The 17993-nt window shown below is 48.9% G+C and overlaps 6 protein-coding genes across 6 annotated transcripts; 3 read left to right on the top strand and 3 right to left on the bottom strand.

Annotated features, from left to right (window-relative positions):
• Positions 1-17: 17 nt before the first annotated feature.
• On the top strand, positions 18-301 carry PHACADRAFT_98357 (uncharacterized protein; the record flags this gene model as incomplete). Its single annotated transcript, XM_007397778.1, has 2 exons — positions 18-66; positions 126-301. Coding segments are annotated over 2 exons (225 nt in total), but the record flags the coding sequence as incomplete, so codon positions are not given.
• A 1992-nt stretch (positions 302-2293) lies between these two features.
• Positions 2294-3263, bottom strand: PHACADRAFT_259324 (uncharacterized protein). The gene is made up of 3 exons (XM_007397779.1): positions 3036-3263; positions 2538-2975; positions 2294-2481 (listed from the first exon to the last, which is right to left on the bottom strand). The coding sequence occupies exons 1-2, from the start codon at positions 3255-3257 to the stop codon at positions 2541-2543; spliced, it is 657 nt and encodes a 218-aa protein (XP_007397841.1). The 5' UTR covers positions 3258-3263; the 3' UTR covers positions 2294-2481; positions 2538-2540.
• Positions 3264-6540: 3277 nt separating this feature from the next.
• PHACADRAFT_99044 (uncharacterized protein) lies at positions 6541-6840 on the top strand (the record flags this gene model as incomplete). Its single annotated transcript, XM_007397780.1, has 1 exon — positions 6541-6840. A coding segment is annotated over one exon (300 nt), but the record flags the coding sequence as incomplete, so codon positions are not given.
• Positions 6841-10785: 3945 nt separating this feature from the next.
• On the bottom strand, positions 10786-11302 carry PHACADRAFT_185867 (uncharacterized protein; the record flags this gene model as incomplete). The annotated part of the gene is made up of 2 exons (XM_007397781.1): positions 11087-11302; positions 10786-11034 (listed from the first exon to the last, which is right to left on the bottom strand). The coding sequence occupies exons 1-2, from the start codon at positions 11285-11287 to the stop codon at positions 10786-10788; spliced, it is 450 nt and encodes a 149-aa protein (XP_007397843.1). The 5' UTR covers positions 11288-11302.
• Positions 11303-12793: 1491 nt separating this feature from the next.
• Positions 12794-13643, bottom strand: PHACADRAFT_259326 (uncharacterized protein; the record flags this gene model as incomplete). The annotated part of the gene is made up of 3 exons (XM_007397782.1): positions 12794-12892; positions 12940-13388; positions 13442-13643. Coding segments are annotated over 3 exons (655 nt in total), but the record flags the coding sequence as incomplete, so codon positions are not given.
• Positions 13644-16850: 3207 nt separating this feature from the next.
• PHACADRAFT_210849 (uncharacterized protein) lies at positions 16851-17930 on the top strand (the record flags this gene model as incomplete). Its single annotated transcript, XM_007397783.1, has 6 exons — positions 16851-17046; positions 17103-17316; positions 17369-17394; positions 17449-17547; positions 17611-17722; positions 17785-17930. Coding segments are annotated over exons 1-6 (738 nt in total), but the record flags the coding sequence as incomplete, so codon positions are not given.
• Positions 17931-17993: the final 63 nt, after the last annotated feature.

Here is a 17993-nt window from a genome sequence, read left to right on the forward strand (position 1 = left end):
TTCCCTTCCCGCTCCCTCATGTCCTAGCAGACAAACTCGGTCGCATCTGTCTAGACATTCTCAAAGGTACTCCCTCGTCTCGCATGTTTGTCTATGGTCGCGTGCTCATACGGGGCGACGTATAGACAAGTGGAGCCCCGCGTTGCAGATCCGGACAGTACTACTCTCGATACAAGCCCTACTCAGCGCGCCGAACCCGGACGACCCGCTTGCGACCGATGTTGCGAAGCACTACAAGGAGAACGAGGCCGATGCCCAGCGTGTCTCGCGCGAGTGGACCGAGAAGTACGCTCACGCCTAAGACCTCGCCGCTCTTTCTCCCTATCGCAGTCTCTCGCATCGAGCGGGTTGCTAGCATTGAAGAAGAGATGATGTACAGAATAACAGAGAGGGGCTATAGGTGATAGAGGTGCGAGATTGGGTTATACGCCATCGTGTGAAGGTGTAGCCAATGGGTATGTACGCTTCTGCGAGTATTGACTGTTCTTTCTGTATCCTCCACTGTCCTTCCTGGACCAACGAACAAGAAACGATCATCTTACGACTATCACATACGACATCTGTCCGGTATGACTGGGTAGCCTGCGTCTGACAGGGTATGCCGTGCTCGCCATGACGCAGACTGATATGAGCGCCTTGTCAAACCGAGACAGCTTAAGGACAGGGCACCCAAAACTTAACAACGAAAATACCGCAGACATGACGCCAGAATTTACAAGCTTACCTTTTTGTCGGCCAGGATCCGCCACCTTCTTGACGCCACTTGCTTGCTCGTGGCTGCACAACACGCTGCTTTCCGCCTCGCGTGAGACGTCGTTCTGCGCTAACCTGGAGGTCAACCCAAACACGATTTTATAAATGCATGTATTTTGACGACGTCTATCCCCGCTCTCAAGGTTGATAGACTTACGCAAAGCCCAAGGTGTCGCCATTTCCTCATGCCTGTTGTACTCAAGCGTTTCTCGATCGAGCCGACTCCAACAATTTAGCAAACCGATGGGTGTATGATAGTCTGTCCACAGCTTGGTACGCTTAATATCTTGTTACAAGAGGCTAACAAGCGACATTCACAGTACTTTTGCTATAACAGATCTTGTAACACCCTGCAAGGGCCAGCACCGGAACATTATCGATTTTCGACCAATATTATGCGCTACCGGAGCCGAAGTCGGCAATCTAGGGGAGAGTGACATTGAAGTAGGGCTATCACATTACTGTTGCCCACGGGTCAGATGTCCATCTGGTAGTCGATGTACCATTTCGGCTGGCGGTCCAGTGAGGTCTTGCTCAGCTTGTCGACCGGCTTTCAATTCGGTCAGCCACCTGTGCATAATTGCGTACTTATAATAAGTGTGGAAGGTTGTATCTTCTGTACCCTTGGCGGGACTCGGCAGACTTGACTTCAAGTCTCCAACTCCGGCGCAAGGCCTCGAGAAGATAGCGCTCTTGCGCGGTTATCTTCGCCCAGGATGCGGCAGACCTTGTGCGTCCTCAGTATGAGTGCCCCTGGACCTCTTCGTCAATTTTCAATCGCACAGATACACGGTGTGTATACGAAGTCGCCGGGATGACGGGTTGCATGAGCGGCTCCACGGCCTTCTAGTATGCACTTGCCCACCCCTCCTCGGCTTCCTCATTTTCCGAGATCATTGTCAAGCACACTATTCGTTATTCACATGAGTAGAAAAGCATCCCCAGTTGCAAGGTTGCGTGGCGTCAGGAGAGTCGCACTTGACCGCAGGTTTGTATTTGTCCTCGGACTGAGACTCATTCTCTTCAAATAACTCAATTCACCTGTGCGTTGGGCTCGATGTGCGGCTCGTTGACGACGTGCCCTCTTACTGTAACACACCGTTGCATCATCGGCGACAAGCACCGCATCCATTTAATCCACTGGCTCTACGAGCGCATGCCCACCAGTGAAATCGCGCTGAGTGATGTGTCACCTGAAATGCGGAGCGACTCGTCCACGTCGTAGGCTCACTCGTCTTGCCAATGCCGAGCTGCAGTGATATCCTATGGCGCACGACTATCGGCTGTACAAGTTAAAGATGGCGCCATTAGGGTGAGTAGAAGCCGCCTATATGCTACAAGCTGTCTGGTATGATATATATAGACGGAGACCCCTATGCGAAATCGGACGGCATCGCTTGGGTGTGACAAGGAAGTCGTGTGATGCCTCTCGCCTGGACGAAGGTTGACATTGTGGCGGAAACTATGGCACTTAACTTTTAGCACACTCAGTGCCCGAACGACCCACAGCGACCAGTGCACATAACCTCACATGGCAAATATTGATATGAACTTGTTGAGAACACCTAGAATACAACACTGGCTAGCGTGACACAAACGCAAATGCTAATGAAAGGTATACTGTAAACGAGCGAGTAAAATACGCTCCTATGGGTTACGAAGAGCCCGTTCCTCAGATTACAGCGCGGGTGCAGATCACATTTCCATCCTTCCTGAGAATTTGGTAGTCTGGGAGAGCTGTTGTTAGCGTTGAAAGACGAAGGTAATACACCGCTCATACTCACAGGTCAAGGACCGTCTATCTGGAAATCGACGAACCACCTCGGCTGCCGGCCCAGCAAGATCTCGCTGAGTTTGTCGACCTGCTTCTGTGTTGCTCGCTCGTGCATTGTTGAATACTGGTACGCATAGAAGACGGCGAACACAGGGAACACGTCACGGCTTTCGCGCACGGCGAACTCGACTTCGAGCCTCCGGATCCCTGTAGCACGGCGTAGGGCCTTGAGGGCATAGCCGAAGATGGTGCTGTTCTGCAGGTTATCTTTGTCCGGGATGCGGCAGACCTTCCGCGTCCACTGTATCAGTGCTTCTTCGACCTCTTCGTCGACTTCAATCGCGTATATGCGCGGTGTATACACCCAATCGTTGGGAATAACAATCGCTACAAGAGGCTCCAGACCTGCCTTCTGTCTGCGCTCTTGCTCTCTCTCGGCTTCCTCGTTCTTCGGGACGACGTGGGTTCGTGAATGGGTTTAGACATGAATGTAAAAACACACACACACCAGCAGATTTGCAAGGTACGTGGATGCACCAAGCTTGGCTTTGGGAGAGCCGGGCTTAATCAGGGATTTTGATTTGCCTTTCGACCTGGGCTTTTTCGACTTATTCGGTTTGGATGCTTTGTCGGGCTTGCCCTGCCCCTCCGCGGACGACGCTAGGGGAAGGTCGAATGTCACTTTACGCTGTTCCTTCTTTGTGGGAGGAGGTTCGGTGAGAGAGGACATATTGGCAGGTTGTGTTCGGGCGCTCGCTCCTAGTGTTGCCACGGCTTGACTGCTTAGCCGCTAGTCGTTGCAGTCAAGCCATGTGGCAGCCAAGCCAAGTCGCTGATTGGCTCTTGTCTGTTACGCGGCTTAGCTGCGGCTTGGCGCGACTCGGCGGTGGCTTGCAGTCAGGTCCAGTTGTCCCAAAAAGGCAAACACTGCGTCACTTTGCTTGCCACTATGCCTCCTTGCAAATATGGAAAGAAGAGAGCTGCCGAGCCCTTCAGAAGACACCTAAGAGGCAAAAGGTGGCCTCTAAGCATGTTGAGTTTGACAATGGAGCTGTTATGACCCAGTTTAGGCTGTCTGGTGCACTTTTTTTGAGCTTTTGTACAGTTTGATGTTGTCTGCTGATAACATCTTGAATTCTGTAGGTGAATTCTCATCTGAGGATGCTGTCCAAGGTTCCCCAGCAAAGAAGAGAGGTGGTAGAAAAGGTCCAGGGGTTCAGGATGTTGCTGAAGAAGAGGTGCTCATGGTATTTGCGTCGCCCCGGAGAGGTTGTGCCAATCACCAGCACAATCCAAGTGGGGAGAGCTCGATAAACAAGTGCGTGGTGACCAATACTGCAAATTGCTATGCTCTAATGTTTGGATCTTTGTAGATCTGTTCCAGTTGCTGATAGTCATGAATACATCAACATTGATATTGCAGATGACTCTGAAGACTCGCCTACTAGTCCAACACCAGCTGCAGGCTCTTCACGTGATCTCCTGCCTGCTCCTGCCACCCCAACTCGCAAGCCAGCAGGCCCTCCCAATTCACCTGTTGCCAGTCAGCATCAGAAATCGCCTCATGGGCCTGCAGGCAACAGACAAGGCAAGCAAGCTAAGGATGTCTGGCCCTTCATTGAGACAAATGAGAATGGATGCAAGAAATGCAAGTTTTGCTTGTATGAATTTCTTTCAGCTATTTCTTTGCACTTATTTCTAAAAAAAACTCGCCAGGTTTATGCATGAACAGAATCCTCATCACCATGTGTCCACCTGGACTACTGCAGGCACATACAACCCTCAAAAGCACTTCTGAGATGCTCATCTTGACGAGTGGGTGGAGGTGTGCGATAAAGCGCAAGTCAAAATCACAGCGAAGTGTGCTACGGCACAAGTCAAAGCCTGGAGGCAACATCAACGTGGACAACCAGATATTGCACAAGTGGATAACAGCCGGCCACAGTTCACCAAGGAGCTATTTGTGGATTACATTACTGAGTGGATTGTTGCTGACAATCAGGTGTGCTTTAAATTTACATTTTATTGTGCTTTAAATCTGAATAAATATTTGCAGCCTTTACGCGTCATTGAAAATCCACAGCTTCACAATATCTTTCTTTTGCTTCACTCTGAGCTGCATGAGAAAGATATTCCTGGGTGGACCACTATCCGAACACGAGTTGGTGAGGTTTTTGAAGAGTATCTCAAGGAGCTTAGCCAGGATATGAAGGTAAGTGGCAAAAAAATTACAAAACAATTCTGCTCTAATTACTAATTATAGAATGCAGTTGGCAGCATATCCTTCACAATGGCTATGTGGACTGACCCATTCTTATCACCATACATGGCAGTTACTGCACACTGGCTGCAGCTTGTTCTTGAAAATTGTGGTAACGGACTTCAGCTGCAGCTTCGACTTCGTGCAGATCTTATCGGCTTTCACCGTGTCCTCTCCAGACACACCGGTGAGCATCTTGCGGCTGCATTCCTTTATATCCTGGACCGTATCAAGATCACAAACAAGGTACAGCCATTTTAACAACTTAAAATAATTAAACCACTTACTATCCTTTAAAAATATATAGATTGGCTGGATTACAATGGACAATGCAACAAACAATGACACCTGCATGGAGGTTCTTGAGCAAACCTTGCAAAAGCGTGGAATTGCTTTTGACAAGCTTCAACGTTGCATTCGGTGTGTATATTTCAATAAATCAATTGCAGTTTATTGCTCAAAATAACTGTTGCTGCTTTCCACATGTTGTTAACTCAGCATGCCAAAGTGTTCTTAGTGCTATAACTGAACTTGAGTATGTCAAGGAAATGTCGCAAGATTTTGAGCCAGAAAAGTTTTTGCCATGCAATTTTCTTGACGCAGTTAAACTTGACCCTATCGCAACTTTACGTTCTCTCATTAGAGTAGTAAGTTTAATTTAATCTATACAAGATAGTGATTTGCCTTACCTCAATGTATAAATTCGTGCATCTGCACTGCGTTGCCAGCATTTTATGCAGATTTTAGTCAACATGAATATGGCCATTCTGCAGCTTTTCAAAGACATTTGAGACACAGTGATCATCAACATATCTCATGATAGATCAGGCTATTCTACTTCGTGAGGTAACAATTCATTTTGGCATACTGTATACTTTCAGGCTTATTTATTTATAGGCAATTGAACAATTTCTCTATGGTTCAGAGTTTGCAGAACTTCGCAAGTATAGCATGAACAATGAAGAGTGGAAAGCTTTGGAAGTATTCCATGAGATCTTTCAGGTAAGTTCAGTTTTCTTTATTTATCCAAGTAATAAATTAAACATGAATAGGTTCCACATGCGTTTCAGCAGCTTTTATCTTCAGAATCTATGCCAACACTTATTAGTGTTTTACCTGCATTTGAAGCCATGAAGCTACGCTGGCAGGAGTAACAGGCAAAAGTATCCAACGCAGCTGGAATTATTCAGCAAGGTCTGGACAAGCTTGAAGACTATCGTGATCGCAACCGCAGCTGTAATGCATATACTTTGGCCACTGGTAAGCACAGCTTTAAAGCTGCTGAAATCTGAAGCTAAGTTTATTAGTCATCAATCCTGCATATAAGCTGGAGTGGTTTGAGCAAAACACTTTACTAGCAGAAGCGGCTGCAGCAAAGAATCTATTTTTAGCTGAGGTGCGCTTTTACTCATATTTTAATCTTCATTTCTCTCTATATTAACATTCATTTTACAGATGCGCAAGTATAAATCCAAGATGGCCCCTTCAGCCTTGGCTCCGGCAGCTGCAGTGATTCAAACACAGCAGCAAAAGGCCTACAACATTTTATTCAAGGGTAAAGGAAAAGGTCCATTGGCTGAGCGTTCAGTAGAGTAAGAGCAGTATGCATAGATTGCAGAGCCCACAGATGGATTTGTGGATGCTATCACATACTGAAAGGTGAGTGTACACTTACTGAAACTTGTGCCATAATTTTTCTCTCCATTTTTCTCCATTTTTTTTTTTGAAATATCAATTTATCTTCACATTTTAGGCATCTCAAACCAGGTTTCCAATCATCTATGCCATTGCAATGGATATTCTGCCTATCCAAGCCTCTGCTATGCCCTGTGAACGTGTCTTCTCATCCGGAAAGATAACAGTCACAGACTGGCGCAACAAAATCAGTGGAGAACTCATGGAAGCACTGCAAATTCTCAAGTTCAGGTTCAAGCAAAGCCATTCTCTATCTTTCACACATGGTTTGGACATCGAAGAGAAGCTCAAGAACTTGGAGAGCCATGCAGAAGAGTCTCCAGAGGAGATCAGTTCATATTTAGCATCACTCAAGTAGGACAAGCAATGTTACGATGAATTCCACAGTACCAGTGTGAACTACCTTCCTTTTTGGGAGGGACAATCGGCTGCAAGCTGCTGCTCAGCCATAGTCGCTTATAGTCGCGGCTGCACTGTGGCTTGACTTGACTCGGCTGATCCCAAAAAGGAAAAGCTGTCTAAAGTCAAGTCACAGCCAAGCCGCGCCAAGCCGTGGCAACACTATTCGCTCCCTCGGGCCCGCTATAAACAAGCGGTACTGTATCATATCAGGAACTGGGCCGGACCAGGAAACGGGTCAGCGAATACTCTTGAGGCTCAAGTGTACGATAAGCTTACTGTAGCACGACAAAAATAAAAAGTTTACATTTGTATGCATAGTACCATAGTACATGTCCAATTTGAGCAAATTTCATAAAGTTGTGGTGAAGAAAAAGGTCAATTTGCTCACTCTTATCATGGATTTACCTGTTTTGAAATGCTGCAATACCCCATACACCGCACCCAAAGCTCTCTCAGTGTCCATCACAATTCAGCTCCTTTTTGACCTGTGCAGATGGGCTCTCAACATAGTGATACATAGCTTCCAGGTGGTTTAGCTGTTTTTGCCGGACACCTGAACCAGCTGGAATACATGGATTGCCATGGCCGAGCCACCTGGCTCTCCGGCCACCTGCTGACTTGAACTTGGCATACTGAAGCAGTGGATAAACCAAAGTTCATGAAACTTTGGATATATTTTTCTGATAGTATGGTCCTTTGTTCTTCAACATTTGGCAAATTTTAAGATTTTCTTAGCATGCATAATTTGTTCTCTATGCTAGTCAGGTCTCATACAGTAGATCCATACCACCTGCCTTCTCTGCACCTCATCCCATTTGCCACAGCACTGCAGAATGGGCAGAAGCCATCAGGGGAGCTATTAAGACTTGTCCTAGGCGTAGAAGAGCACAATAGTGCAGTTGATGGCTTTAGACATGTACACTCTTAGTGAGTAACATTACTCCCAGGGCCTTCTGAGCCAGCTACTTCAGAGTTGGTGGCCACCAAAGCTGCCATGCAAGTAGTCAAGAAGACGAAGTCCATGAACAGCAAGCCAAAGGAGCTTTTCCTTCCTACTTCAACTGAAGAGCAGCCAGCTGAATTACGGAGGAGCAAACATTACATGGCGGTTAGTGGTTGAGGGTCTGGTCCTAAGGACCGGTCGGGACCGGGACTTGGACTGAGACTGGACTGATCAGGACTGGGTATGGTCCAGTCCTACGTCAGTCCAGTCTTGGTCACAGTCCTTGGTCCTAGATGGCGCTGGTTGCTTTTAGGACTGGTCATGACTGGTCAGAACCAGTCACAGACCAATATAAAGTAACAAAAATGCAGCACCCAGAAAGCAGCTTGGCTACTGGTACATGTATATCTTAGTAATTTCTGAACTGCAACCATGCCCTTGTAGGCTTGTCCAAGTACACAGCCAGCTTAAGCACAGATTAATACATTTTTTAAAACTCTTTTTATGATTTATTCAAGTTTGGATGCGGTTACTGCACATAATCAGCTAAAGCCATGACCATGGGAAGATGGAGCCTGAGCGTAGGGATAACAAGGCTCTCAAGGATATGGAGGTTTTATACAGAAATGCTGAGAATGATGAAAGTGGTGCATGATACCCTTCTTCTCTATTTAGAATCCAGCCGTGTGAGCAGAGCATTGTTTTCTTTGCTGAATATAGTAATGTGCAGCCTTGGCTCAAAGCTTGCAAGCCCAGCCCAAAAAAGCCTGACCTGAGCCTGGCCTGGCAGTGGGCTCAAGGCCAGGCTTGAGTCAGTGGGCGGTCTCTGCTAGTGTGAACTTATCCTAAGCTTGGCAACTTGGGCCGGGCTCAGGCTCAGGCTCAGGCTTGGGGTCAGGACTCAGCCCAACATTGCCATGGGCCCAATCCTGGGCTTTAAGCTCAAGCTGTGCCTGCATATCACTAGCTGAATATTTGTTTTGATTTTTAAGTGTACAGTGTTCACCGGTGCCTTGTGCGCACATTGTTTACCTATATTTGCCCATATACAATATTGCCTTTCATTCATATGTATGACATAACGTGAAGTAGCTGTCTACCTGCCAAATACCTCTCTTGAACCTTAACAGCACAGACCACAGCTGTGGCTATTTTTTTGAGCTCCTGCCTTTGAGTTCATCAAATATTCAGCCATGTCAAACACTCCCTCAATATCAGACTCTACGCAACAGTATTTCTGTGATGCCTTACAGTATATAAAGACAGTCTGGCAATGCATGAATGGTATATAGCACTTCTGAGATAGGCATCTGGTACACTCTTCTGGCCTTCTTGAGACTCACACACTGTCTCCTCTTTGACTCATTAGGCTGAGTAGTGTGGTCTCAAAACTGATTTGTCCAGAAATTAGCTTAGTATACTGCTAGTCTACCTGTACATGCAGTTCAAAATCAAAATTTGTTCATTTGTGCCATGTTTATCAGGGCAGGACTGGTCTGAGCTGGTCTGAATTGGTCTAAGACCACATTTGGTCCTAGACTGGTTATGACCGGTCCAGGACTGCACGGAGGACTGTACAGGACCAGGACCCAGTCTTGGTCCGGTCCTGCACAAACAGATGCTGGTCATTGACCAGTCTGAGTCCTGGTCCCACCCAATTTTTAAAAAAACTGGACTGGACCGGACCCTCAACCACTAATGGCGGTGGAGACTCTGGCTGACATGTAACCCCACAAAACTCGATTGCAGCGGCTTAGTTGACTGATATAATGTAGTATTATGTGTTCTCACATCATCTATGAAGTGCCTCGTCTGTTTTCACAAGTGTGCGTACTCAGGAAGTCTGTATTCGATGCACGGTATGTTGTTGCGAGTAGCCTCACATGGTACGGCGCCTAATAGATGCCCAGTGACCCACTTCGTGGTCGGACGGGTGTTCTGCAGTTGCAAGGGGAAACTATTTCTGTGGCCTTGTTTGCACGCTGTGAAAATTAAACAACATCACAAGATCACAGCAAAGTCCATTTTTCATTCTTTCCTCTACATTTTATTTGTATAAAGTATGCTACTTAGGAGGTAGACCTACAAATGTACTAGAGTGACCTGGATCATGAGTGCTTACAGTAAACAACATGTACAAATGAGCAACAAGATTAGCCTTATCAGGATAATATTGTCGAACTTTGTCTGGCAGCTCAGGATCGCCTATTCCTCGTCTTGCATAGACTTGCCGCTGCTCAAATCGGTCTTGGCTGTGATCCGTTGGACCGATGTTGGTGAGCTTGGCTACAGCCCTGAGTGACAATTAGCCATGTCAAAGATATTGTTCTCACCAAGCTGTAGTGCAGGAGGTACTGATCGGTCTCTAGCCAAGAAGCAAATGTGAAACGTCAGGATGTCCTTGAGAGTGGACCATAAACGAGTTGCACATCTCGATTGTGCCATCTTGTAGTGAGCGGCAAGCGCGCCAGTCGGGGCCTCGAGCAACTCATGCATTTTAATGTTTCAGGGCTGTAATCGTTGTGAATTCATGAGCCGGGTGTGCTATGTACTGATCTATGCTTAGCAGGCCGCTCATCAGAGTTCTGACACCTCAGACTTGCTAGAGAGCTTGAGAAGTATAGTATTGTACAACAACAGAAGCAACATAATCGTATTACAGTGTACGAGGCACAGTCAATACGTCTTCCGTTATGATATTCATCTAGGGAGCACAGTCAACATCGAAGAAAATGCAACTATCGTGCTACTCACGCATCAATCAAAAGGATGGCAATCAATGTACCACTTTGGTTGGCGATTCAATAAAATTTCGCTAAGCTTGTCAACTTGTTTCTGCATCGGACGCTTGTGCATCGTCTTGTATTTGTAGGCATAGAAGACAGTGATAACTGGGAAGCTCTTGTGTAAACCCTCTGGGATAGGACCCTCTCGGGCTGAAAATTCAAGATTTAGATGTCAGATGCCCGTCACACTCCATAACACCACGAGGGCGCATACTAAGATAGTCAAGTAGTGCAGGTCATCTTCATCGGGAATGTGGCAAACTTTGCGCATCCACTGCTTAAGCACCTCTTCAACCTTGCTGTCGAGCTCGAATGCATACGTGCGCAGGGTGTATACAAAGTCGTCAGGAATTTGGAGCTCTACAAGGGGCTCCAAGTCTGCCTTTCTCCTCCGCTCGCGGTCCCGCTCAATATTCTCGTTCTGCGAAGTGTGTCATGAATCTGACATATATATGTCTGGTCTTACTACGCACTAAAATTCCAGCAAGGTAGGTCGATGCACCAAGTTTCGCCTCAAGAGAGGACTTTCTTGAGCGTTTGAATTTGCCCTTGGACTTCTTCTGCGGCTTAGAGACACAGGCTGATTGCTGCTGGATAATTGAACAAGACGGCGGAGAAAAGGATACCTTGCATTGCTCTTGCGTTGCGGGCAGAGATTCGGAAGAGGACGACATGTTTTGTAAGGCAGTGACTGTGGCGGCTCGAAAGCCCAGTTCGGGCGCTTGATATATCCGCGAAATTCGCTTACGTAAGTACAGTAAACAGTCACAAATTAAGTTAGGAGCAGAGTCAGCCTAATCAGGCAAATTGCTTGTTGGTTGTAGCTCGTGAGAACTGTGCATGGGCCTATTGATGGACTTATATCAAGGAGTAAGAGTGATTTGAACTCTACTCTCTACCCTCGAGTCTGAGCGCGCAACTATCCCTTCTCATCGGCACACTCGTCTCCCATGCAAGTTATCAGCAAACAAATTAAACTACCCCGTGACTTTTCCGCCAGTTTCACTGTGTACTAGAGCCTTTTGGCCGGTTTTACACCAGCTTCTCCTCAGTTTGCATCGGCGTAGAATAGAGGAATAACTGGGCCTTGTTTAGCCGCTTTTGCCTGAGTTTTCTCGAGAAAAAAACTGCGCTTACCGCCCTGTGTGTCTTAGGTACGTCAGGTATCGTTGTACCCGCGGGTATCAAACGCCATAGCCTGTGTTTTCTGTTTTCCCGGCTACGACGGATACTTAGAATATCAATCAAAGAAATACTAGTACTACTACTATTCATGATCATGACAAATATACACCAGAGGATATTGAACCTCTATTTCTCGGGTGATAGTGCAGGCGCAAATACCACTTGTTTCGATCCGGCGCGATAGCAATTATGGCAGCTGGTCTAGAAAAGCTATAATCAATATCGACAAGGCGAAGGGAATATATTACTGCTGCTCACAAGTCAAGGACCGTCGATCTGGGGTTGCCGGCCTGGCAAGATCTCGCTGAGTCTATCGACATGCTTCTGCGTCGCTTGCCTGTGCATTGTTGAATAGTCGCGTGCGTAGAACATAACGAACACTGGGAAGGCCTCGCTCTCTTGGTCAATTTCGATCGCGTAAATGCGTGGAGTGCATACCAAGTCACCAGGAATGACAAGCTCCATAAGTGGCTCCAAGCCTGTCTGCCTCTTTCGTGCTTGTTCTCTCTCGATTTCTAGGTTCTAGAAGATGACGTTCAGCATGCATACTGAGCAGCTTGCACATAGCTGCGACGCGTGTCAGCGAATCGGCGTAATAGGGGGATATTGCAAGCTTCGCCTCAGCGGAGCCGCGCTTGAGTAGAGGCTTGCATCTGCCCTTCGATCGCGACTTGTTAGGCTTGGTGGGTTTGAGCTCAGCAGACGGCGTCGCAGGCAGGTTAAAGGTTACTTTGCGTGTTGTGCTCGCCGCAGCGGCAGGTTCTGTAGAGGTCGGCATACTCTCTACGCTCAGCTAGCCCGAACAGCTGCTGAGCGGTCTGTTCTGACAGTTGGCAAGCCTGGCTCGGGCGCTCACCGTCAGTGGGCGCAAATTCTGAGGGCGCCACCAGGCATATTGCACCCCGCTCTTGTATTCCAGCCACTCATGCAGAGGCGCAAATAGGCCAACCATCGTTGGTAAAAACAGCCCCTAAAACTGGAAACATCGTGTGTGTTGATATAGCAAGCTTATCATTAAGACTAATATCATACATGCATATAAACAACATTGCGTTTCACGGTACAACAGACATAGGCGACTTCACAATACTCACCTGAGACATAGTCAGAGTCTGCACAGGACGAGCGTTATATTACTCACGAATCGAAAGGGTACTTGTCGATATACCACTTCGGCTGACGACCCGACAAGATTTCGGACAGCTTGCCGACTTGCTTCTGCGTCGGACGCCAGTGCATCGTCCCGTATTCGTAGGCATAGAAAATAGCAAGAATTGGGAAGCTGTCATGTTGGCCTTCTGGGATAGGACGCTCCCGCAGGGCAAACTCGAACTTCAAGCGACTGATCCCCGTCACATCGCGCAGAGCGGCGAGAGCACAAGAGAGTACGATCCCTTTGCGCGGCTTGTCTTCGTCGGGGATGCGACAGACCTGGCGTGTCCACTGCATCAGGACCTCCTCGACTTCGTTGTCGAGCTCAATCGCATAAATGCGCGGGGTGTACACGAAGTCCTTGGGAATGGTGAGCTCCACAAGGGGCTCCAAGCTGTCCTGCATCCTCTGAGCATTTCCTCTCTCCATTTCTTTGTTCTACAAGGATGTATGAGCATGTCGATTGAAGTGGATCTGGTCGCGACACGAACCAGTAAACCCGCAAGATATGCTGACGCGCCGAGCTTAGCCTCAAGAGATCCACGCTTGACCATGGGTCTAGGCTTGGCGCGAGGCTTCTTAAGCTTAGAGGCGTCGACCGACCTTGGTTGTATGAGCGACATCGAAGGTGAGGCAAAGGATACTTTGCGTTGATCGCACGTTAGGGCGGTGGAATCATCGGAAGATGACATATCTCTAATGCTTGAACAGGATGCTCGTTGTGGCGGCTGGCAAGTCGGTTCGGGCGCTCAGCTTTCAGCTCTCGAGCTTGATTACGTAAATGCCGTAAACAGGTGCAAATGAGGAGTTGAACTCGCCTAGTCGGGCAAATCCTTAGTAGTTGTGACTCGTGAGAATAGTACTGCATGGTCCCATTGTATCTCATCAGTGCACGGACCAGGTTACATCTAGACTTCAGCAACAAGTCAGAGCAGCTCTATTTTCAACATCGTCCCCAAACATCCACGCCTCAGATGGCGGCCAACGATATAGTCGAGCTCCCGAACGGTTTCCAGCGAGAGAACCGTGAGTTGGCATATGCAACTCTCAATAAGCACGAGAGGCTAGAAGCCCCGATGTACGGTGTATATGATCCACTTCTACGAAATTATCTCTCTCCCCCCGCCGAGGCAGACGATATCATAGTCAACACTTACCCTCAGTTTACTGTCGATCTCGCGTACGACTTTGGAGAGGTGGACATTCGCACCTTGCTCGACGCAGAAGGCGGTTTCGAAACTCCAGATCGGCGTGGCAAGCGTTCCCTCGCCCCGTCGCCTCCCAGCCACCGCTCTGGAATTGTGGCGCTGCCACTCACACCTGCCACCGGCGCGATCTCAGGGCAGAACGACGACGAAGGATCCCCGATCACACGAGCCGACATTGTGGACGCTGCTGCCCTTCTCCTAGGCTCACCTGTAAGGCCCTTGATGATTCCCATCCCGCTAACTACGGCCAAGCGCCCTCGATCGTCAGTGGTCCCGGACTTCATTCAGAAGTGGCATGTCGTCTACCAGGACGAGGACGGCAAATACATGTGCAGTCGAGACGGAGTGATACTTCTCATCGTGGAAATCAAGCGGCAGGTTGCTGAACATGAGCTAGAGATCTGGGAGGGGTCCATTTCCGAGCAGACGTTCGAGCAGGCGAGACACGTCTTCGACGCTTCCAAGACCACCCAAGTCCTTGGCGTGATCCATGCCCTCGGGTACAAGTGGAGGTACTTCGAGTATCACCGCGGCGAAGCCTTCGCCCCCGTACGTCACGAGGAGAAGCTCGATCCGACATACGATCCCGCCACTGCTTCGGATCACGCCAGCACAGATAACTCAGACCCATTCATTGGAGACGGACGACGTCAGAACGTCGCCAAGGAAGCCATATATGGCGCCCGCAAGCACGAGCACATTCCTGATTTTATTAGCCCCTTCTTCGAGGGCAAAGACTACTTGGACGTTATGAGCGACTATGAGCAGACCAAGGCGGCATTTGCCGCAATCGGTGCGGAGTTCTATCGTGACATGGAAGCAAGGTGCGTCCATATAACTGCTGCAGCTCGGCTTGTTCTGAGTCGGACTGACACCCTCATAGGACCCGCGAGCCTGAGCCTGACCACGCCGACAATGCAGTTGTCGAAGAGGGTGGCAGTAATGAGGAAGATTACGGCGAAGACGGCCGCAGATCGAGCTCTCTCTCGTACTTAGATGAAGAAGATAGAGTACAAGAAGGCGTGGAGGAGGCTGGCGGCAATTCTAACTTTGCGCAAGGCCCCCCGGCAAGCGAGCACGGTAATGACGAGGACGAAGCGTAATTGAGCCCTGAGGATAGCGACGATGGGGGCGGAAGTGGAGATCACATTGACAGGCGTACGGAGCGTCGAGGCATGAGGTGTGAGAGTTGGTGCTCGATGTTGGGGATGGCGCATATATTCGCAAATGTACTTGTTAAGCACTGTACTTTGATTACCTGTCTGCATTTTGAATACTGTGAACGGGCACGCTGCTGCACAACCTGCCCCAGAAGCTGCCCTCGCATCGCAGAGCATGCTACATGGGCAAATGACCCAAGAAAATCACACCTCACACGCGCGGGTGGGGCGGGCAAATCGAGCGAAGGCGCGCATCAGTGAGCGAGATGGGCACTATGTACTAAGTGAGAAGAAAGCCCTCGTAGGAAATAGGACGTTGGCATGGCAAAGAAGCGTGGTAATGATTATACGATCAGCGGCCGCAGTTTATCAGGGTGGACAAACCGAGAACGAATCTGCACAACTGAGCTGTGGCATCTGTGTGGCCGCGCGCGCTAAGACGCCACAGAGGACGATGATAGGAGGACGATGAAGACGGTGACGAGGGTGACAATGAGGGGGGAGAAGACCTACAGTCAGAGAGTTCTCGTACTTGGACGAGAAGGGGTCCATGGATATCAGAACGAGTCCGAGGAAAACAACGACGCGCATGCGGCCGCCCATGCTCGCCATGACCCGAACTAGTACTTCGAGCTCATGATCGTTGCAGAGGACACCCTTAACTTTGTCCGAGATCCACCAGAGTGTGATTATGGCGATGATGACGGCGAAGAACAGCCGAGCTCGGACGACAGAAACAATGGCGACAAGAATGGAAGTTGTATTCCCAAGGCCCGGGGCAGGGACTGAGGCACGAGATGTGGCGGAATTGAAAACGGTGCACATAATGGAAACATCTATGTTGAGCCGTCGATCGTACTTCGTCACCGATTACCACTCATACACATAAACCATTATTTTATTTTATTTCAGTTTCAGACTTCGCTCGTCTGCGTCGCATATTCCACAAAGGATTGCACAGCGGCGTATTCGTTAACAGCATTGAGGAAGTCAAGTTTTTCGTCTGTGTTGGTGGCCGCAATATTGCCAGGCACAGTGTGCAAAGATAGTTTGCATAGAACATAAACGTCCGTTGCCTGAGGGCCTCTCCAGTATCATATTTGAGAGCTCCAGAATAGCACAGTATCCTGCGAATCTCGAACATAACATTGTAAAGGCAGCGAACGCACCCAATACGCGGCGGGGCGTACCAACGCTTGGCAGCGACGATTATGGGCGCCGCAGCTCAGCGTAATATTGGTATTCTGTCACGATAGCTGTCGTAGGCTCCAAGCCTGGCATGTTCTTCTGTTGCTATTCCATGGCATAATGTCAGAGCATTATCCTTATGACAATGTTTTGGAGAAGCTGATCACGCACCTCCGTCAGTACGACTGAGATCGACGTTCACGTTTGCGAGCGGCCACAACCGTGACGGACCCGGACGAGCTGTATCGATCTGATCGGAGGCGGGAATGCGCTGGCGTCAATCAGGTAGTCGGTGTGGCGGACTCGATTGCGGAGAAGTCCACAAGCGCGTAGGTTGCCCATCTTTCTTTCCTTCCTCGACACTCTCAGATACCCCGCCAGTGAATACCCCGACGGTGCATGTCATACTACTACCCCCAGGATGAGCGACTCGGACGACCGCCGCCGCAACTATACCAGATCAGCGAGCCACAGGTGACTGAGCCCAGGCAGCACCGCGCCAACACCCCAGAGCGTATCCGCGAGAGAAAGGCTCCATGGGTGCGTCCTCTATCTCCTACTTCGATTCTATGCACTGATGTGGATATGCGAATAAGGTCAAAGAGCCATATTCGCATAAGCCTCGCGATGAGGACTTCTACATGCAGGATCCGACCGACGGGCGTATGAAGCCGAACCCAGAACTCCTCAAAGATCACCTCTTCAATGAAGGCCGCCTCACAGAAGAGCAGACAGTTTTCATTTTAGAGGCTGTCACGGAACTCATGAGCCGCGAGCCTAACATGCTCAACCTAACCGGACCTGTCACTGGTGTGTTCACGCGCCAACGGTCATTGCACGCACGCGAGCTGACGAACTGCAGTGTGTGGAGACATCCACGGTCAGTTTGTAAGCCTCTTTTGAGCAGGAAATGTGAGACGTAGACATTGATGTGCCACGCAGTATGATCTCATGAAGGCCTTTGAGATTGGTGGCAAGTTTACGGAGACAAACTACCTTTTTCTCGGCGACTATGTTGATCGAGGATCCTTTGGTATTGAAGTATGTATCCAAGATGAGCGCAACTATTTGATTGCAGAAGTTTATCTGACTCGCGCTGGCTAGTGCCTTCTCTACCTCTATACCCTCAAACTCTGGTATCCAAGCGCGCTCGCCCTCCTCCGGGGAAACCACGAATGTAGACATCTAACAGGATTCTTTACCTTTCGTCGCGAAAGTGCGTACATCGAACCCTGCTCCTTCGTTGACGCACAGATTGAGCTTAACATCGCTACTCAGGCTTGCACAAATACTCGGAGCGGATTTATGAAGCATGCGTGCGCTCTTTTGACGCGCTCCCGCTCGCAGCGCTCATCGACGGCAAGTTCTTCGCCGTCCACGGCGGCATCTCTCCACACCTCGACAAGATCTCCGACCTTAATCAAGTATGTACCAGCATATGTCCATTGTCCATTGTCCTCCTAGTCTGTGACGACGTTCTTTTGAGC

Source organism: Phanerochaete carnosa (assembly GCF_000300595.1).
Source record: "Phanerochaete carnosa HHB-10118-sp unplaced genomic scaffold PHACAscaffold_7, whole genome shotgun sequence".
Classification (NCBI taxonomy): domain Eukaryota; kingdom Fungi; phylum Basidiomycota; class Agaricomycetes; order Polyporales; family Phanerochaetaceae; genus Phanerochaete; species Phanerochaete carnosa.